This window comes from Populus trichocarpa, chromosome 4, assembly GCF_000002775.5.
Source record: "Populus trichocarpa isolate Nisqually-1 chromosome 4, P.trichocarpa_v4.1, whole genome shotgun sequence".
NCBI lineage: Eukaryota > Viridiplantae > Streptophyta > Magnoliopsida > Malpighiales > Salicaceae > Populus > Populus trichocarpa.
Window position 1 is genome coordinate 1,600,176 of NC_037288.2, and position 21,208 is coordinate 1,621,383.

General features: G+C 31.5%; 3 protein-coding genes across 7 annotated transcripts; 2 read left to right on the forward strand and 1 right to left on the reverse strand.

The window, feature by feature from the left end:
* Positions 1–405: 405 nt before the first annotated feature.
* LOC7479098 (gibberellin 2-beta-dioxygenase 8) lies at positions 406–6,513 on the forward strand. Its single transcript, XM_002304895.4, has 5 exons — positions 406–531; positions 1,111–1,192; positions 3,791–4,248; positions 5,106–5,427; positions 6,253–6,513. Exons 2-5 carry the CDS (start codon positions 1,154–1,156, stop codon positions 6,481–6,483), a joined length of 1,050 nt encoding a protein of 349 aa, XP_002304931.4. The 5' UTR covers positions 406–531; positions 1,111–1,153; the 3' UTR covers positions 6,484–6,513.
* Positions 6,514–11,247: 4,734 nt separating this feature from the next.
* On the forward strand, positions 11,248–13,749 carry LOC7458550 (probable pyruvate, phosphate dikinase regulatory protein, chloroplastic). The gene is made up of 3 exons (XM_002304896.4): positions 11,248–11,715; positions 12,629–13,268; positions 13,369–13,749. The coding sequence occupies exons 1-3, from the start codon at positions 11,272–11,274 to the stop codon at positions 13,470–13,472; spliced, it is 1,188 nt and encodes a 395-aa protein (XP_002304932.2). The 5' UTR covers positions 11,248–11,271; the 3' UTR covers positions 13,473–13,749.
* Positions 13,750–14,019: 270 nt separating this feature from the next.
* LOC7458551 (uncharacterized) lies at positions 14,020–17,481 on the reverse strand. Of its 5 annotated transcripts, none has more exons than XM_024599908.2 (6): positions 17,090–17,481; positions 16,750–16,890; positions 16,298–16,486; positions 16,001–16,121; positions 14,789–14,996; positions 14,020–14,689 (listed from the first exon to the last, which is right to left on the reverse strand). In XM_024599908.2, the coding sequence occupies exons 2-6, from the start codon at positions 16,774–16,776 to the stop codon at positions 14,623–14,625; spliced, it is 612 nt and encodes a 203-aa protein (XP_024455676.1). In that variant the 5' UTR covers positions 16,777–16,890; positions 17,090–17,481; the 3' UTR covers positions 14,020–14,622. The 5 variants fall into 5 exon arrangements, with proteins under 5 accessions (XP_024455676.1, XP_002305617.3, XP_024455675.1 ...); XM_002305581.4 differs by having other exon boundaries at positions 16,001–16,127; positions 17,090–17,479; XM_024599907.2 differs by having other exon boundaries at positions 16,001–16,127; positions 16,753–16,890; positions 17,090–17,478.
* Positions 17,482–21,208: the final 3,727 nt, after the last annotated feature.

A 21,208-nucleotide genomic window follows, 5' to 3' on the forward strand; every position in this document is an offset into this window, starting at 1 on the left:
GGATGGTATAGCAAGTTTCACTCCCATTACTAGCTTTTTGAATTGTTAGAATATTTAGGTTTGATTCAGTTACGTCTAAATATATACTTCCATTACCGATCATCGGTCTATTTCTAGCTACATCTAATTTTTTTTTTTAAAAGAAAAAAACTATACATTAAGTAATCATATTTTACGTTTAGAGGCACTTTGCATAAATTTTGAGCAAGATATGAGTGTATTGGGGATTGAATGAGTATTAAATGTGCTTTATTATAAGCTTTGGATCGCTTACTTGTCTCTAATTTCATTGCCCAAATTAAAAAAATTAAATTCTAATACAATTATTAGCACGCGTGATTTCCTCTCAAGCAAATACTCCTTACCCTTATATATTATCTTCTTCCTGCAGTACTGTGCCGATCATAATCATTGATGGTCTAGCTTTTCTTCTCTATAAAATATCTCCCCTCCAAGCTTAGTGGACGACACAAACGCCCTTTCTCTAGCTCCCTCCCTCCCTCTCTCATTCTCTTTGCGTCTCTGTTTTAGGTACCATATTTCTTCTCATCAAATAGTCTCTATGTTCTTTCGCATATTCTTTGCTACTCTAAACTCTTCATCTTATCTTGCTATGAACGTTTAGATCCTTTTCGTTTCCTGTCATCGTCTTGTATTTGTTTTCATAGTTTTGTTCTCTCTATATATCTACACTTGCTTTCAACATGGATAGGATTGTGCTTGTCACGATATTGTACTTAAAATTACATGATACTATCAGCTTAATTCTTTTTTCCCCTTTGCCGAGAACTACTTGTAGCTCGACGTTAACTTTACCCGTGCACTGCCATGCAAGTAATTAGCTAGCTAGATACTTACCAAGCCTTTTTTCTTTTTTCTATTTCACAACAGTAAAATTACTTATACTGCTTCGGTTATTTTTATCGGGATAAGAATCACCGATAAATTTTCTGCTGGAAACATTTCGTCAGAGAATGTCTTGTCGAATTGATATTGTATATTTTGTGTTTATCCATTGCAGCAACAAACTATAGTATTTTTTTTTCCCTATATTTTGTTTAGAGACTGAAATAACATATAGTTTATCACTTCATTTTCTTGAGAATGCAGACCAGAAAAGGTTTAATTCAAGTGCATATCAAGGAAAGCTTTAATGGTGGAATCTAGCAACTTTTTGCAGATTATAAACCAGGTAAGTTTATTAAATGAAACACTTCAGTAGTTGTGATTCATGCATGTCACATAATTCCTTCAAATACACTGTTTTAGATGGGTGATTCATTACGAATCTGACACCGATCATCCTATAGGATTCATAATAACATTGAATCCATTGCATCAATCATACAGTTTTGGCCCACTTAAATCTTTATATAATATTCATATATTATCTATCTCCTTCTATGATTCATACAAAGAAATTATTGGCTAGTTTCTTTCTTTCTTTCTTTTTCTTTTTATTTCTAATAATGTGAAGGGAAACTTGAGTGTATAATATATGTTCACTGCCCAATATTAACTACTATATCTAGCACAAATTAACTAGGCCTTTTTTAAGCTAGACTCATTAATTTATTTATTTGATTTTTTATGGGTCCATCAAATGACTAAATTTGACATGATACCTGAGACAGCGACAGGCAATAGGGAAGTTGTTTGGGAGATATTAATATTTCTTAATAGTGAGTGGCTTTTTTTTATTTTTATTTTATTTTTTATGAGTGGCTTTATACCATCATTTGCTGCATGACCTTAGCATTTAATCTGACATTAGAGTCAAGACGTCAAAACCAAAACTTTGCCAAGTACCCTTATGCAAATTAACAACACGAGACCAAATTAATGCTCCACACAGGAGAAAAAAGAGTGGCCACATGTTTAGAGAAGGCATGCCATTTTTATCTTTCAATTTGTGAACGAGATCATTATGTTAATTACAAAATTAGGATTTTACATATATATATATAGCCTACAAGTAGATGGCAAAGAATCCAATAAAGACGTCTTCAAAAAGAATAGCGAGCAGCTAGCACATGCGCAACTAAAGCCTTAATAATCCGATAAATTATATATAGCTCATGCGATATTAATTTTTTCGTTTTCTAAGAAGTTTATTGAGAGTCCTAGGAATTCCATGGGTTAATCAAATAGAACAAAACTAATAATATTGAAAGGAATTCTCTCATTTCATGTCTACTACAATAGAGACAAACTAATAATAGTTGATTATGTATATGATTTGATAAGTGGGGCATAAAGAAATAAGTAGGAAATGAAAGGAACCCAGTCAAACATTTTTTCATTCACCTTACCTACAAATTATATAGTTGACAACCGAAACATCATCATTATTTTTAAAATTAATGTAACCCCAAATTCTAGTATAACTTAATAATTAATAAAGCTAGAAACTCTTAAATTATGTGTAAACTCTTAGTTAGAGAAGGAGATAGAGTAGAATATGGAGTGGGATTTGGGTCTATGTGATTTGGAGCGGATACAAGGATTCCAAGTTAAATTTAAGTTAAATGAAATTAATTCAAGTTAATTTAATTTATTTATAAAAAAATCAAGTTTTTTTTATTGAAATAATTCAAGTTAGACCACAAATTAACACGTCATCTAATTAACATGCTAAACAAATAATATCTTATAACTATGGTTATAATACAATGATTATGGATTGTTATTTAAATAAATTTATTAGAAATTAAAATATTGATTTAATTAGATTTTCTTTTTTTTGTTAACATATCACATGTCTTGTAAAAAAAAAAACATTTTGTGCGCGATAACCTGTTCTATATGATTTTGCTTCTAGCCACAAGCCAAAAAGGGCTGAAAGAAGCAACCCGTTGTGATGACAAATGTCCATATTTTGTGGTAGGGCCCATCATCGGTCCAATGGCCATGTAGGCATGACCGACATTTATAATGAGGCCCCACTTTATAAATTAGCCTGTGATTGATTTCACCCGGCCCTTCTCAAGTGCGGTTAATTTGAAGAGTGCTAGTTACTAGGGATAAGTAAATTAACTCTAGCATTAATTTGAAATTAATTGAATTGAATATTTTGTTTTATTTATTGGATAGTTTTGGTTAGAAATTCTTTAAAAAATTGCTTCAGTTGGTTTTAGTTCTAATTTAGATATTAAAAATAAAAAAGCCAACTCCAATCAAACCAAACCATATTAAACAGCAAAACTTTATCAATTCAAAGCATGTAAAAGATAACACAATTAAAATCTTATTAATTCAAATTGTACTTATTTGATTTTAATAAAAATATAAAACCGAATCAAATCAATCGACCAGTTTAATTCTTTCAATTAGACTATAAATATGCGTGTGTTTTTTATTCTAAAGTATAAATGCTCTAATTTGTTTTTTATTCTAAAAATTTATCTTTTGCTAACAATTTAAAACCAAGCTTGTTTACTTTCATGGAAAATCATGAGAACATTGTTTCTTGTGCTCTTTGTGTTCATCATATGAATTTAATAGTTAATTGGAATAAAACGCATCAAAATAAAAATCCAAAATTGCATAACAAGAAAACATGAAAATTTAGATATCTTCAAGTCTAGAACACAAAAAGACATGAAATCAACTTTGTCTCCAAGGTCCACAAACTTTTTAATAGACGATGAAGGAAACAAAAACCTCTTGTCCCAGTCATCTTTTCCTCTCTCTTTGTCCCTATCTCTCCTTGGCTAGAAAGCCCACATCCATACACCGCCATGTTTTTATTTTTCCTAGGCCTTAATTTCCTTTTCACATCTCCTTTCAGGCTCAAAGGATGGACGTTGACCCACCTTTCCAACTGACCTACAAGACCCTCTTGGAAAAAACCACAGAAGGGGCAACTGATCATAAAGATGTTGTTGATATCATTGAGGAATGCGAGCTTCCATTGATCGATCTTGGCCGTCTGAATCTTAAGAACTTGGAGAAAGAAAAGTGCAAGTCAGAGATTGCTAGGGCATCACGGGAGTGGGGGTTCTTTCAAGTTGTAAATCATGGGATTTCGCGTGAGATTTTGGACAAAATGAGAAGTGAACAAGTTAAGGTTTTTAAACAACCTTTTAATGAAAAGAGCAAAGAAGAAAAGTTTCTGAATTTCTCTAGGGGGACTTATCGATGGGGGACACCTACAGCTACTTGCCTTAAGCAGTTGTCATGGTCCGAAGCTTTTCATATTCCTATGAGTGAGATACATGTTTCCAATGGTTTCAGTACTGCTCTCAGGTAATTGCAAATTTATTTCTTTAAATTTCTATAATTTGTTTTTCTTGAAGTGGAATTTATACTTTATTTAGTATATCTCTTTTAAAAAAAAAAATTATACTCAATATTTGAAATTAACTTTTATTTTTTACCCTTTAAAATTGAATCCAGATGATTATCTGTAGCTATTGAAGGTGATGAACTATCCAAAAATCAGATTTTGATGGATCACATGGTTTTATTTAGATGCTGATCCAAATTGAATAAGCAAGTGAAAGCATGGAATCAAATTTATTTTTTTATGCTTACAAAATAGGGAAAATTGTGCACTGCTTACTGCTCACAATCACATACGAAAAAATCATAAGCCATGGCATCAAACCTTTTAGGTTCAGCTTTCACGTGATAGAGTAGGACTTCTTCTTTATCTTTAGCCTTATCACTGTGAAATGTCTTAGAAACTTTCCTGCAATGCTTAGGCAATACACACACCATAAAACTACTAGTACATAATTAGACTAGCAAAGTCAGCATCTGCTTCACATATATAGCACATCAAAATCATATAGTGTCTGTGTGTGTGTATTGCATGCATGGCCTGGTATTTGATCAACACAAAGTCCACACTTCCTAACGTGAAAGAAATGTCAAAAGTTGAATAATGAGCTATAAATGATCAGACCATCCCATCTGCAACTAGCTAGATGATATTGTTTTCTGGAATTTGATCAAATGGACGCATGCATGTGCATTCATTTTTTTTATATAATTTTCACTTCTTTCCTTGAAATATATGAATTGATAGGTGCTTTTTTGTGATTGTCCATTTTGTTAACAATTTTCTTCTTTCTGTTTTTCTTTTTCAAATATACTTCCAGCTCGACAATGGAACAATTTGCTACAACAGTTGCCAATCTAGCACAGAAATTAGCTGAGATTTTGGCTGAGAAATTCGGCTGCAAATCTGATTTCATTAAAGAAAATTGTCTGTCAAGCACTTGTTATCTACGAATGAACCGATATCCACCATGTCCAATCCCTTCAGAGGTATTCGGACTCATGCCACACACTGATAGCGACTTTCTCACCATTTTGCACCAAGATGAAGTTGGAGGATTGCAGTTAGTGAAAGATGGGAAATGGTTTGCTGTCAAGCCAAACCCAGAGGCACTGATAATCAATATCGGAGACTTGTTTCAGGTAATTAATGGAACATTTTCTTAATAGGAAATTGAATGATCCTTGGCACGAAAAGAGCAGAACCAGACTTTGCTGCCATGGCACCTCCGAAGTTTTGAAAGTTTTCAATTTGACCCTTACATGTTTTCGTTTTTGATGATAGTTAAAGCACTTTGCACTCCCGAAGATATCTTTTTTTTCTCTCAACCATCCTTTTAATTTAACTTATTTTGAAACTTGTCCTAGTACCTTTTCAATTTTAAAACCCTGTCTTGTGAATTCATTGTTTCATTCTTGAACATTGATTTGATGGAACCAACTTGTACACCCTACCTACTACTAAATAGTGGGAATAAAAATTATGTATGGTATAATTTTTATAAATTAATTTAAGTTATTTTTTAACTTTGTTTTAAATCATAAGATTATTTGGTTAGAAATAATTTTTAACTTAATAGAAAGTTTGTTACCAATTGAGTTAAGTTTTTAATTAATTAAAAGTTAAAAATATTAAATTTAACTTATGAATTATAAATTATAATACATTTCTTTTTTCAAAACAAATTGTTTTTAGTCAATTTTTTCTTAGCATACTTTCAAAACAAATGTATTTTAATTCATTTTTGTTTTAAATTACTTATACAAATTAACTTTTAGATTATGATTCAAAAGAAGAAGAAAAATCATAAAATCATGCCCAAAAGGACCCAGAAATTTACTATGAAATGTTGTTAGCATGATTCTTTCCCTATATACATGCACAAAGAGTTACATTTTCTTTTTTTTTAAAAAAAAAACCAATAAAATATCAACTCATTAGTTGGTGGGCATGATGAAAATTTGCAGGCTTGGAGCAACGATGTTTATAAGAGTGTCGAACACCGTGTTGTCACAAATCCACGAGTTGAAAGATTCTCAACAGCATATTTCTTCTGTCCTTCCTATGATACGGTGATACAAAGTTGCTATGAGCCTTCAGTTTATAGGAAATTTAGCTTTAAAGAATATAGACAACAAGTGCAAGAGGATGTTCAAAAATTAGGTCACAAGATAGGGCTCCCTAGGTTTCTTGTATAATACTACTAAATAAATTTTGTGATTAATTAAGTAGGTTTTCTTTTCTTTTTTCCAAGAAAGAAAATGCATATCTTTAATTATTGGTTGTTTTTGGAAAATGAAAATAATTATTAGCAAGTTTTCCAAGAAAGAAAATGTATATCTTTAATTATTGGTTGCTTGGAAAATGAAAATAATTAACATAAAAAAATCTCTAAAGGTTTCTTATAACCAAGGCAAGTCATTAATTTATGAAAAGATTCATTCCAGGTGAGGATACAAAATTTTTAGGAAAAGGATTTCCCTATTGTTTAAAATTAAATTGAAAATCTCGAAGTAAAGTTATATAACTTTAAATTCCTTAATAAACTAAGGACATTGAATGTTATATACTACCTATATATTGTTAATTTGTTATTAGCTTAGGAGCCAAAATATTTCTTGGTAAAAAAAAAAAATATTGAATCAATTACATTTTTAACTATAATTTTCATAACCAATAAATCAGTTGAGGCCTCAACTATTATATATATTTTTTATATATATAAATACACTTTAAATCTTAAAATGCATATATCCCACATTCTAAACACCGGAGAAGGAACAAGAACATGATGCATTTTAGATGAAGTGAAAAAACAATTATTGATACATAGCTTTTGACTGGATTCGTGGCCCATGCTATGCCATGGATATGATTATTATTATTTTAAATGTAAAAAATAAATTAATGTGTTGCTAGAGCATGTTTGTTAATTAGTAGAAAAACAAACATATAAGATGAATTATATATATATATAATTGATTATTCGTTTAGAATTGATGAGCTGACTTGTTTTGATCTAGTGGCACCAACGAGGTTGATGATTGACACATTTATTTGACTAGTTGTCCAGAGTTGAGCTAGTGACATCATTGTCATTGATTATTAGGATACTTGATTGACTAAGTTGCTCGAAATGGAGTTGGTGGTATCAATGCAACTGTCTTGCCGGATTATTAATGGGTTATTAGATTGAATCAAATAGTTGACTAGTAGAATAAAATAATGCATTTGTGTTAAAGTATTAGTTGTGATTTAATGAAATAATAAAGGTGTATATGATTTTTTATAATATTGTTGAATTGTATTCATTATTAATAATGTAATGGTAAATGTCCAGGATGGTAGGACTGTGGATTTGTTTGGAATGTTTGTAGATTGTTGATGTCGATACTTGAGATGATTTAATTTTTAGGAGAGACACTGCCAAAATTTTATAAATTCGAGAAATTTTTCATTTGAAAGTAGTAAGTCGAGATAAATTGCACGCCTTCATTTTTGAAAAGGAGTAAAATTAAATAAATTGAAGGATAATAACATAGTCTATATGAAAATAAAATGAAATGATAAACCATGATGATGATGAATTCGAACTACGTGAGGTTAAACTAGGCAAATAATCACACAAAAAGTTAAAATTACAAAATATATGTTAAGAGAACATGAATGTGTATCTTACATGAATCACAAAAGGGAAGCTAAAATGACATATAATAAGTTAAAATAACATGAGTAGTGGTAGGGAACAAACTGAATACTTGAGAAACTAAAAGGATACAAATATGTTTGTAAAACAAAATGTGTTATAAATTAAATATATTGAGAATTGAAACAATAACGTAAACCAGAGAGATTGTTGGGTATACATATACACACACAATCACACGAGTTAAGTTTATTTGAGAAAGTGAATCAAAGTATGGGTTAAAAATGTTGTGAACAAGACTTACTATGATGTTACTGTGATTGTTAAATGATTACTATGATGAAATAAAATTTCATCAATGATTCATGGAAATGTATTAAATTTGAATCTAGCATAGATTGATGTATCTATAAAAAAATAAATTAGTGAAATTGGTTTTACTTGTGTTATTGATAATATTAGTAATTCTAATGAGATGAATATTTATTATGAGTTTCATGATTTTGTATATTTTACATGTATTGTTTTAGGATTTCACGACTCATCATGAAGCCCTATCAGATTACTTAGTTTTTTCATATTGAATAGGTTATAGTATTGTCTAATTATGTATTGCTGGTGGAAGATGCACGGTGAGGGAGACCCTGTAGGTGGTGACTCTGTTTGAAAAAAAAAATGGTTCGAGATTTTTTTTTAGTGTGTGGGGGAGATAATGTGAGAGAGTTTTGCTTTTTTTTTTTCTCTTCTTTTTAGGCCTCTCCCCCTCTCTTTTTTTGGGAGTGCACACATTTAATTTATATTGTAATTATGTTGGCTTTTTTTTTTGTTTCTTTTGAAAACTTTTTAAAAAATTAAGTAACAACAATTTCATTAAAAAAATTAGTAATCTTTTCCTCGTAAAGAATACCCACTCCTCCAAAACTACTAATGATTGGAAAAACTAATGCTCTCATATGCATCATTTTGGTTAATTATGAAAAAAGACTACATATACCTACATTAAAGACTGACCTAAATTTGTCACAATTTAATAGTTCATGTTTTCAAGGAGATGAGTAGCCATGTCAACTCAGTCCTAATTAGAAACAGCCTAGCAATAAATGGATTTAATGCTAACAAGCTTCTATTCTCTTTTATGCACACGTAATTCACATAGAAAATTCCACAATTGATTCAATTGAAAATTCACATGAAATATTTTAAAGGTTTTTCATAATATATAGTTATGACTTCCAAAAAATAAGCTATTCACTCTCTAATTATTTTTCTTTTATTTTTTTCCAAGTCTGTTCTTATAATTTTCTGGTGGTATCCTCACTAAAAAAAAATCCAAATATTTCACTCAATTGGACTTCAAATTATTCATCAAATGGGGCAGTCTCTTCAAATCTAAAAGGTTCAATTTCTCGTCAGTTTCTTTTTGATAGTTTTCCTTTTTTTCCTTTTCTTAAAAAGTATGAAGTGACAAATGATTTTTGTGATTTTCTTTTTGTTTACGTTGTCTTGTTCCCCTAAAGATCAACGATGGAAACAGTTTGCTTCCACTGTTATCGATTTAACATAGGTGAGAAATGGTTTGCTTACTTTGGGCAATCATAACCAATAATGTGAGCTTTTCTGTGTGGGACACAAATTTGGATTTGATTTATTTATTTTGTCCACATATATATATGCCTCCCCTTCACTATCATTTAATTGCTTCATTAATTGGATATGACAGCATAAACAATTTTTACATATATAGAATAAAAATTGAATCCACATATCAAATGAATATATCCTCACGAGAATTGAAATCTACTATTCAAAACCCTCTGAAAACAAATGGATTCTTTAAATTCATATCATTCAAGTGGTGTCATAATTTGATCAAGATTTAAATTATTTTTAATTGTTTTATGGAAGAAAGTATGAGAGATTTTAGAATAAAAGCAATTGACTTGTGATTCATTAAAGAAAGAGGGACTGAATGATTACATCATTAGCACATATATAAGCAACATAAAACTCAGGTGAAATAATATTTTTATTAATATTATTGATCATGTATAGTTCATATGACATCATTCATATTCATATGATACGTAGGTTTAGGTTTTTATATATAGATTTGTTCTTATACTTCCAAATGGTTAAATCATGTCGAGTTAGAGAGTAAGATGTTTGATTTTTTAGTACAAAGATTGTTTTAGGGTTTTGTAGATAAATAAGAATATTTTGATGGATTTTTGCATTGAAATATATAAATATGATTTTGTTAATTGTCCCTAAAAATTATATATAAAAAAAAAGACTTGGAGGAACAAAACAATTGTGAAAAATTGATATGAGGCCGGAAGCCTAATTAGCACGGATTTTGAACCATAGCATTGCTAACCCAAATTCAGAAGTACCAACTCAACAGATTCCCATTTAATCATGTTGATTTCGAGCAAATTAATCTTATAATATATTGATTTCGAGTCTAATCCAGATCGAGTTTTCTTTTAAACCAATTTAATCATGCTTAAGTCAATAACATATAGTTACATTAAGTTACTTAAGAGGATATATAATTTGCAAGGGATATTCCCATTTATTTGTTCTTGAAATTGTTTTGATTAGAACCTTGTAAATTTTTCTTTCACATTGATTAATCTCTCTATTCTTTATTTGTTTTTTGTTTTGTTACCATTCTAAATTTGTATGCCAACGCTGTATATTGTTGTTAAAATCTCGCGATGCACAATATGCTATATGTGGGACTCTTATAAAAAGGCTCAATCAATACGTACGAAAAGGAGCACAAGACTTCGATTAAAATAATTTGAGAAGTACATGGACCAAATAAATGAAAAACAAACTTAATTTTCCAAACATTAAATTGAAAATTAATTTCAAAAACTTAAAAAACCCAGATTATAAAAAAAATTAAAAGACAAGAAAAAAAATGAAAAATATATAAACAAAAAAACTAAGAACGTAAAAAAAGAAGAAGAAATAAACCATAAATCTATATTTAAAAATATCATAAAAAATGAAAAACAAAATAGAAAAATCCATGTCCTGCAAAATTTATTTTATTACTATAGACATCTGATTTTTTAATTGATCTGATTTTATAAGTTAGTATTTTTTTTAATATTTTTAATTTTTAATGTTTTATGGGTTTTTCTGGAAAATTTTATGAGTTTTTCCACGAGTTTTCATGTTTTTTTTCTAGGAGTTTCAAAATTAATTTTCCTTTTAGGGCCAGCTGGTAACAAGAAAATCAAATTGGGCTGGGCCAGTTGGTAACAAGCTATGGCCACATATTTCAATAAAAAAAAAAAATATCAGAACATAAAAAGTTTTGGAAAAAATGATTTCTTCTGCCACGTTGGGTCTCTCGAGCCACCGTCTACCACCTCCACCACCACGCTCTTCCACTCCCGAGCCTAACCCCAAATCTCTCTCCGAACCTCAGGCTCGGAAACAAAAAGGCAGCCCTCAACTAAACCGGTGGTCGAGAGCTCGGTCCATTCGGTCTGGTAGAAAACTAGACCGGCTGCATCAGCGAACCACGCAGCGTCTGGAGCTGAATCCACAAGTTCAAAACCCAAAAGAGAGTGAAAAAAGAGAGGTTAGTTCTTTAACGGGGAGTGACGGATATGATGACGTGGAGGCTACTTTTGGGAAGGCTATTTTCATGGTTTCCGACGGAACTGGATGGACTGCCGAACATTCCGTTAATGCTTCGTTGGGCCAGTTCGAGCATTGCTTGGTTGATCGTGGGTGTCCTGTAAATACTCATCTGTTTTCAGGGGTAATCATGAACTTTCACTTTTTCTTTTTAAGTTTCTTGATTGACTTGTCGTTTAATAATTTCGTGGAATTCTATATGGCAACATGAGAGATGCTAGTTTATAGAGTTCAGATTTTAGAAATGCTTATGTTACTTAAGTGGGCCCCACTACCCTGCAGTGTTGACTCGGGTAATAAGTTTGTTTGCACATAGCTATTAGACCCGGCCAGATTGATTAGGTTAGTTAGCCTATCCAAGGTTTGTGGATCAATATATATTCTAAAATAGTGTTGTTTTGGAAAAAAAAGTTTTAAAAAATCAAAGTGTTTTGAAAAAAAATTAAAAGTATAATTTTTAGGGTTGACTCGTTGGATTTTCTTAGGATCTGGCTTGGTCAACCAGGTCAAAATTAACCTGTTAAATCTCTCTAGTTTGATCAGATTAATTTTTAAAATGGCTAAAAAAACTCAACCTGAATCAAAATTTGAATTAGCAAGTCATCAGGTAAAGTCGGGTTTGATAACTATAATTTGTAACCCACGTTATCATATGTGTTTTATTACTCTTTGGAATTCAAAACATTAGATTTTGTTTTTTTTTTTTTTATCAATTTGAATGTATAAAAAATCAGCAAAAACTGGTTCAATTTGGACAGAATGTGTTAACATTCATTCAAGTTGAACAACAAATTACATATGCATAATACGTGCTCCAAGGTGCACCGGTTGTATCTAAATTTTTATACATTCAATTTGAATAAAGTCAATGCTTTTGTATCGAACTGAATGTTCAAAAATTTATTTGATATTATTACAGGAAACAACAGTCTTCTGCTTTTTATCTTCTATTTTTTGGTGAAGTTCTTGAACAACGATTTGTTTACACCTTAGCAACAACACTAGGATTGAACTAACTATGTTGTAGTGATGGTTAGATTGATGATGTGGAGAGGTTAATGGAGATAATAAAACAAGCAGCAAAAGAAGGTGCAATGGTGGTCTACACATTAGCTGATTCTTCATTGGCTGAACATGCTAAACAAGTCTGTAAGTTATGGGGCATCCCAGCTACAGATATACTAGGCCCTATAACAGAAGCTATTGCTTCACATCTTGGTGTCTTGCCTTCTGGTCTTCCTCGTGGAGCTCCTGGTAGGAATTTTCCTCTTTCAGAGGATTATTTTCGACGAATAGAAGCCATTGAATTCACTATTAAACAAGATGATGGGGCATTACCTCAGAACTTGCACAAGGCTGACATTGTTCTTGCTGGAGTTTCTCGGACCGGGAAGACACCGTTGTCGATTTATTTGGCACAGAAAGGATATAAAGTAGCAAATGTGCCTATTGTAAAGGGTGTGAAATTGCCAAAAAGCCTTTTTGAAGTTGACCCCGAAAAGGTTTTTGGTTTGACTATCAATCCTGTAGTGTTACAAACGATAAGGAGAGCAAGGGCGAAGAGTCTGGGTTTCAGTGAAGAAGTGAGGAGTAACTACTCTGAGATGGATCATGTCAGAGAGGAGTTGGAATTTGCTCGCAGGACCTTTGCACAGAATCCTGTTTGGCCAGTAATTGGTAATGTGTTTCAATCCTTAAATGTTCTACTTATTGGAAGTTTTGAAGATATGCTAGTGACTGAACCTTTATGGTGCTTTTCACTTGTTTGCGATTGCAGAAGTGACAGGAAAAGCAATTGAAGAAACCGCAGCAGTTATATTAAGGCTATTCCATGATCGGAAACACAAATGTTCAATGCCACGAATCTCAAAACTCTACTAATTGAAGATTGAAATTGATGCATATGTATTCAAAGAATGAGATATGGATACTGTATAGTGTTAAGCCCTTCATGGATCCACCATGAATCCGTATTTGTTATGGAATATAGCGAACGCAGCAAATAAGTATACCCCTTCCGTCTCTGTGATTACTGAGAGTTTCCGTTTATCACTGTAAAAACCATACTATAGATCATTAGAACTGTCTTATAATTGCTTCTGCTGAAGCCAGGGTTATCTTGTTTAGTGTTGTTTACATCAGATTCATACTTGATACATATCATATTACGTTTTACCCTGCACTAATCCTTAAGGAAATTGCTGTCAGTTTTTCAATGATATCGGTGACAGGCATTTGAGGTTTGTCTTCTGATGTCTCCCAGCTTAGATTCTCTATGCTCTTCAATTCTTCAACTTTGAGTGAGTATCCAGTTTATTCAATGGTAGGCATGATGTTAGTGTTCATTTTTAAGCCATTTTTTCTTCTCTGAGCTACCCCATGAATGCACAATGTGTGGTAAAAGGTGAAAGGCTTCGGGTACGCATGCTTCCGAGCACATAAAATGTCTTATTAACTTAAACCTTACGGTTGTTTGCTGTCTTGATCTTGTTTCACTCACATGAAAGCCATGTATAACAAAAAGGCAATCCAAGTGGGATTTTCCAAGAGAGGAAACACAATAAGAAGGCATGGGTCGGCAAAATAAAGGTACAAGAAAGCTATAGTAACTATCTGACCCTGCCCTCCATTAAGCTGTGTAGGGTTGCATAAGAGTAACGCATCATGTTTATCTTCCCTGTATTCTTTAAAGAAGATTCTTCTGCTTGTCACATCATTATTTGCTCTTGTCTTCATCTGTAAGATCTTAGTGAGGCCCTGAAAAACGTTGAGCGCTGAAGAAAGTAGAAGCCGTGGTTAGGGAAGGTCTTCGGTTAGTGTTCGCCATCACCTTATCTTCTGTCATTCTTTCTACTATGCGGCAAACCCCCATTGTAAAGAAGCCTATTCTTGCAAAAGGGACCCTCATCATCATCTAATTACATTCATCTCTGTTTCAGTCGAACATCATGCTCCTTGTGTACACTACAGTTATTTCCTCCTTATGGAATATGGTGCATGATATTGTTGCTGGTTTCAATCAAGGGAATTATCAATCTGTTTTGAGCTTCCCAATTGAAAGAGTGAGGTATATCAGCAACATTGTTCCCATACTCGACCTGTTGCAAATGAAAATACCTAAAATAAATTGCCTGTAAACAAATATCATGACATATGATTGATCTTTTTGCAGCTTTTTCAAGGGTTGGTAAGCTTACAGTGTGGCAAAGAAGAAAAGAACCCTTTTGGGATCAAGGACCCAGGAAGGTGATGCGCGCTTGAAACTGTTTCTCCTAATGCATCTGCCTTCTGGGGTGCCATTGATGCTGCCGGTCGTGATAGTGATTTGATGATGAACTTGTGGGCTACTGGAATGATCTGGGGTCCCCACCGTTACCACCGCAGCCTTTTCAGGCGTGCTAGGCCCTATTAAAGCAGTTACAGATCAGTAAACACTATACTATATAGGTGTAAGCATTTGTTTATGGGTAGCTAGCATTTTCATCAACTTAACAAGTGCACATGCCTTCAACAATGGAGGGTGACCAACAAAATGGATGATGCTCTGTAATCTGTACTTTCTGTTTAATTAAACCCACCCATGTTTCATTTCGGTTGACCCAACTGTTTGGTAACATCTCACTTTCACCAACTGTAAATATTGGCCCCATTAACAGTGGTAGAGAGGGTTTGTTTTTGTGCACACTCTAGCTTATCGAGGCCACCTAACCTTCACCAGTTAAACCTAAATCTGTCTTGCTCTCCCTATCAGAGCCGGTTTGGCAACACATTGAAGAAGGTAAGGAAAAAAACTACTAGAATAAATATCAGTAGTACACATCAAGCTGTTCTCTAATAATTGGAATTTACCCTCCCAAAACTAGAGCAGTTGGAGATTGATGAAAAGAAAATTACTAGTCTATGTTTCTCACAATAAACAATAAGTATGGCAATCTTAATTTGTTGCTTCTAATGTTTGCTAGTGAATTGCATCTTAGAATTTAGTTATTATCTCGGACTAAAAAGATGGTTTTGAAAATATATAAATTTATTCTAAAACTGTTTTTGAAATAAAATTATTTTTATGTCTCTGTTTTTTTATTTTAACCAAATGTGTTTTTATTTCTTTTGTATTTATCATTTTTAGAAAATTAATTAAACGCAACTTAAATGTCCTGAAAGGTTAAAAACAAATTAACAATAAAAAAACTTGGAAACCTATTGAATCACCTATAAATCAACCAGTCTAAAATATATGTAATTTTTTTAGAAGATCCATTTATCATTGAAGAATAGAGACAACAGTATCTACAGCTTTTCTAAAAATCTATCTGAAAATGGTGACAGGTATACTATCATAATGACAGCACAACCAACATGGACATGGCCTCCACACAAAATTATCAGAGTTTGTAATGCAAAACTAATACCTCTGGGCGAAGCTGAAGCAACAATAGCCTCTTTATCACAAAGATGAGAGAGATTAGAATGAATCTTCTTCTCGCCGCCGCCACCACCGCCCCGTGGTGACCCTTTTCTTGAAAGGTTCCTCTGCAACTTTTCATTCATAAAAAAAGAAGAAGAATCATATAGATAATGATGATTTGACAAAAAGACATTGGACTGTAATGGCATGCGTGTTGCTGAATCATCTACAAACAAAATTATCCACAAAAGAAAAAGGAGAGAAGAAGAAAGGAAAGGAGAAAGAAAAGGCAGAAACTCACTGTGATTCTTTGATTTGTATTGATATCTTTATTGATGCCATGAGAGAAACTTTCCATGTCAATAACAAAGCTATCTGATTTCTCCTTTGTGTATTGAAATCCATCTATACGATCCAAAACAGTGAGTTTTTGTGCTTCCATGGTTTCTTCTAAGAGCAATCCACCATCTCCACCAGACGAATCCATAGTCTAATCCAAAATCAAGAACCCAAAAAAGAGGGAAAAGAAGAAGAAGAAGAAGAAGAGAGAAATGGAGGGATATAAAGTTAGAAACAAAAAAAAAATGGTTATTCAGTTAAGGAAAGAACAACATAAATGAACAGAACAAACAACAAAACATTAAAAAAAGAAAGACTCGGAAACCAATAGAACAGTTGAAAATTTTGAAATTTACGAGGAAGAAAAATTATTGTTATAGAGAGAGCCCAGATAGCAAACAAAACAATGCTTACCACCTTTGGATTATACGCCATTTCCATCACTTTCTCGGGAAAAAAAATATAGAAAAGAAAATAAAGAAGACAGCTTTATTTATAGTGGAGTAGAGTGTCACAAAATGCGTATCCAATGGGTCAATAATCACTTTCCACCGCCTGATTAAGAGAAAATAAAGACAGACCCCTTATATAAGTCAAGACTTAGAAAAATATTTTCCTAACACATAAATTATTACAAAAACAATAGAAAATTGTGAGATAAACGAAGGTAACAAAGACTTGTTCTTTTTATTTAATTTTTTTTCAACTACTACAATTCATTAAAAAATGAAAGAGAAAACAAGAACCCACAAACCTTAACAGAGGTAAAAATGGAAAGAACTTGTCAGCTAGCCGAGATAGACTTTGTTTGACAGGAGTAGGTATGCATCTTCTTCAACAGAACCCTGTTAGAATTCAGTATGGAAAAGGGAGATGCATGTTTGCAAAGTTTGGTTCTTCGTTGATGAACTGCCTTTTAACTACTCTGTGTTTTGTCTTATGTTATGAGAGAGAGAGAGGGGGGGGGGGGGAGAGTTTTTCTTTTTTCTTTTCTTTTCTTTTTATTTATATTTTTTTTTGGAAGAGGAAGATTGAGAGGAATTCTGTTCAGAAAAGAACAGAGGAGGGATAGCAGAGAAGTGGGATTATGGCCATGTGCTGGTGTTTGCAATGAAAAAAGAAATGAAGACAAGCAGAGGAATTGTATATGGGGGCGTTTCTCTTTGGTATTTATACAATTAAGTTATTTTAATTAGCTGTTGTTGTTAGCATTTGTCGTTGTTATCGATTTATAAATTAGGTGAGTATATATATTTTATATAAAGAATCATGGAAAAATAACCATTCTTTACTCTCGTTGTAAGGAAAGATTTTATGTTACTCATGGGAGTAATTAGTGGAATCCGCAAGAGTAAATTTATCCATTATTAGTGGTTTCATGCAATAATTGTTTTTGTTAATTATTTTCTTTGTTTGAATCAAAGTTATTAAAGGTAGCCTCCACCTTAGGTGTAGATTCGTTAATTCGAGTTAATATGAATTAATTAAATTAATTTTATTTTTTTAATTTTTTAAATAAAATAATATTGATTTTATTATTTTACAAGTCAAATTAAGTTAATTGAATCACATGTTGATTCATAGGATTGATTGGATCACATCAACTTAACTCTTATTTATTTTTTAAAACTTAATCCAGGACAGGTTTTGGATTCTCCGAGTCTTGAATTACCTGTCAAATTAAACTGAATTTAATAATATTAGTTTGAATTAAGGGAAAAAAAAGATGATGAATCCAAAAAGATATTGAATGAATAAACTAAGTTTATTAGGAATGACTTGTTTAAGATTTGATAAAAATTAAATTCTGATATGCAAAAAATTCTTCAGTATTTAACCAATTAAACATTGCAAAAATACAGTAAGAAAAAGAAGAAGAAAAAATCCAAGTTCATGATAAAACATTTTTAGACACATTTGATGTTGTCAATTTCTCTTTTAAAATATGACTTGAATTAATAATTAATATAGAATTTCAAAGACTAATATTATTGGAACAAGGAAGAACACATAAAAGTTGATTGTGTTTGAGTTTTGTACTAATAATTTGCTTTATTTTTATTAAACCTGTCTCCTCCATGTTAGATGATAATATTTTAAATACTTGAATTCAAAAACAATTGTGAGACATCATATATATATATATGTGTGTGTGTGTGTGTGTGTGTGTGTTCCTTCCCTTCTCTCTTCAGAAGAAGAAAAAAGTTTGCTTAAACTAATACTTGATTTTCATTAGCACAAGGCAAGTAATTAATGTTAATCTCAGTAATATTCTTGCCAAATTCATTTTTTCGTAAGATCTCATTCATTGATCGAGTTGATTTCACTAGAGAATCTCATAATCCAAATATTAAGAATTATCACTATATAAGATTAGCATTATCTCGAAAGATCATAAGAATTAATTTTTTAATTTTTTTTTATACATAAAGACTCGATTATTTTCTGAAATCAATCAAGTTACTCATAGAATATCGACAGAGACAACAGCAACTACAGCAAACATGAAAATGACTACCTTAAAAATCATGTTTTGTATCATTATTTTTTGAACAGCCATGCTTATCATTCATTAAAACAGATCGATCGATCTGTCTTAGCTTCAGTGGTGGACCTATAATTTCATACTAGATAATGCAAACAATCAATAATCTTGGCTATAACATCAGTGCTTGCGTGCTAAACCTAAAATTCTAGAATATTACACATTCGGCAAGCCTCACCGAAAAAGCAATCTTGGCGGCGACAATGACCATGACATTATTCACTCACTGATTTATCAGCTTTGAAAGCAGGGCTTAATTAGTTAATCATTAAGTTAATTTATGCTTTGACAATTCATGACTACTATGAATTATTACTGTTGTTTAAGAAGTTATATTGTTTTCCAGATGTGATTATGTTAATGCAATGGATGAAGTGAGTTAGTAGTTGTTTTTTAAAATATTTTTTGTTTGAAAATGTATGAAATAATATTTTTTATTTTGTTAAAAATTTATGTTTTATATCAACATATCAAAACAATCTAAAAATATAAAAATAATAATTTAAAGCAAAATTATTTCTTAAAAAAATCATGAAACACGATTTCAACCGCAAAAACAAACAACCCTCAATTTCAATACTCATAAAAAAAGAGTGTAGAGTTTTACATTCGTTTCCCATTACAATTTCATAATAGCCATCTTTTGGTGTACTACTTTGTTTAAATTGAACCATTCTTCAGATAGGGGATTTAGATCAAGGTAGAATTAATTTGAGTTGACTCGAGTCAATTTAAAATGATATTGTTTTTAAGATTTTTGTTTAAAAAACTTCAACAAAGTTGTTTTTTTCCCCCTTAAAGTCAAACCGAACCTTACTTGAGTTTTGATCGGGTCACAAATCCTGACAAGTTAAACTAAGTTTAACCGAATTAATTTCATCTAATTTAAGATAAAACCCGATCCGAATCAAGTTTTAGATTGATAGGTCATCAAATTAACATGTGAGCTGAGTTTAATAACTTTCCATTACAATGATTAGAGACAAAATCCAAATTTGATAAAATAATTTCATATAATTTTGGTTTTATTTCTTTTTAGAAAGTAGGTTCTTAAAATACCATAAATTTTTTTAATTATAAATTTTAAAAGGAGTTCTATAAACTATTAGAGGGGAGCTAGAGGCTCGAGCCAACCCTAATTAAATTCACCCCTAATAGTAATGGACTAGTCAGGCCAAAAAATTGGATAGCCCTCCACCACCACCACACATACACACATATAAACAAATCCCAAATTCTGTTTTTTTCTTTAAAAGATAATCCATAGGGTCAATTGTTTTTTATACATGCAAGCACGCGGATTAATTTGCATGTGCAGAAATTCACTAGAGTTCGCAAAATAGCCTAAGCTTTCTCTTATTAAAAAAAATAATCCTATGGAACCGCTTTTGTATCAAATAGGGGAAAAAAAGAGTATTTTCCATTGTTTGATTCGGTGATGGGTCACCACATTTTCTAATAAGGGTTAGACCTCCACCACTACTGCAGACAACAACACTTTACCTCCAATGCTCCTATCATGTGGTTGATTGATTACAGGAAGAATACAGAAAAAAATCAAAGTATGTAGGAAAGTTCTTGCTTTTAGAATTGCAGACTCCACTATAGCTAAAGTAATGGCATATAATTTTGATTTCTTTCTTCTTTTTGGGGAGGAGAGAATTTCTTAAAATACCATAAATTCTTAATTATAAATTTAAAAGGGATTTTTGAAACATTCAAAGGGGAGCTAGTGCCTCCCCTGATTAAATTCATCCCTGATCAAATTCATCCCTGATCATAGTAATGGACTAGTCAGGCAAAAAAAAACAAAACAAAACTTGGACACCACACCATCACATCAATAGCAAAAAAACAAATTCCAAAATAGTTTTTTTTTTAATAAATCCAAAAGGTCAATTATTTTTATACATTCAAATATCAATTTAATTTGAACCATCAACATCAAGATCAAGATAGCTTAGCCTAATTTAATAAATAATAAATAAAATATAAATATTATCAAACTCGACTTAATATCCATGTAAACCTAACATAGTATACACAATACAATGTATTTGATTACAGAAAGAATACAAAAAACAAAAACATTAGGGAAGAGTTCTTGCTTTTAGAATTGCAGGCTCCACTGTGGCTAGCTAGCAACGAAGATCGATGCCAAAATATTGTTTTATACGGACGGTAATATAACTATAAATAAAGTTTCAATCATGTAGAATTCTTAAATCTGAGACGGCTAAAGTGAACAAGATTTTTAAAATCAGGAGTGAGACTAACTTTCTTTAATTTATATTAAAAAAGAAAACAGTATTTAAAATAACTTATTTT

Bases quoted from the DNA above. Each gene is read 5' to 3' on its own strand.
- LOC7479098 (XM_002304895.4), top strand. From the start codon at position 1,154: ATGGTGGAATCTAGCAACTTTTTGCAGATTATAAACCAG. The intron at 4,249-5,105 runs GTAATTGCAAAT...ATATACTTCCAG, and splicing joins GGTTTCAGTACTGCTCTCAG to CTCGACAATGGAACAATTTG. The intron at 5,428-6,252 runs GTAATTAATGGA...GAAAATTTGCAG, and splicing joins ATATCGGAGACTTGTTTCAG to GCTTGGAGCAACGATGTTTA.
- LOC7458550 (XM_002304896.4), top strand. From the start codon at position 11,272: ATGATTTCTTCTGCCACGTTGGGTCTCTCGAGCCACCGTCTACCACCT. The intron at 11,716-12,628 runs GTAATCATGAAC...AGTGATGGTTAG, and splicing joins ATACTCATCTGTTTTCAGGG to ATTGATGATGTGGAGAGGTT. The intron at 13,269-13,368 runs GTAATGTGTTTC...TTGCGATTGCAG, and splicing joins TCCTGTTTGGCCAGTAATTG to AAGTGACAGGAAAAGCAATT.
- LOC7458551 (XM_002305581.4), bottom strand. From the start codon at position 16,776: ATGGAAATGGCGTATAATCCAAAGGTG. The intron at 16,487-16,749 runs GTAAGCATTGTT...ATTTTGGATTAG, and splicing joins TGGCGTATAATCCAAAGGTG to ACTATGGATTCGTCTGGTGG. The intron at 14,690-14,788 runs GTAAGCTTACCA...CATTTGCAACAG, and splicing joins CTTTTCTTCTTTGCCACACT to GTCGAGTATGGGAACAATGT.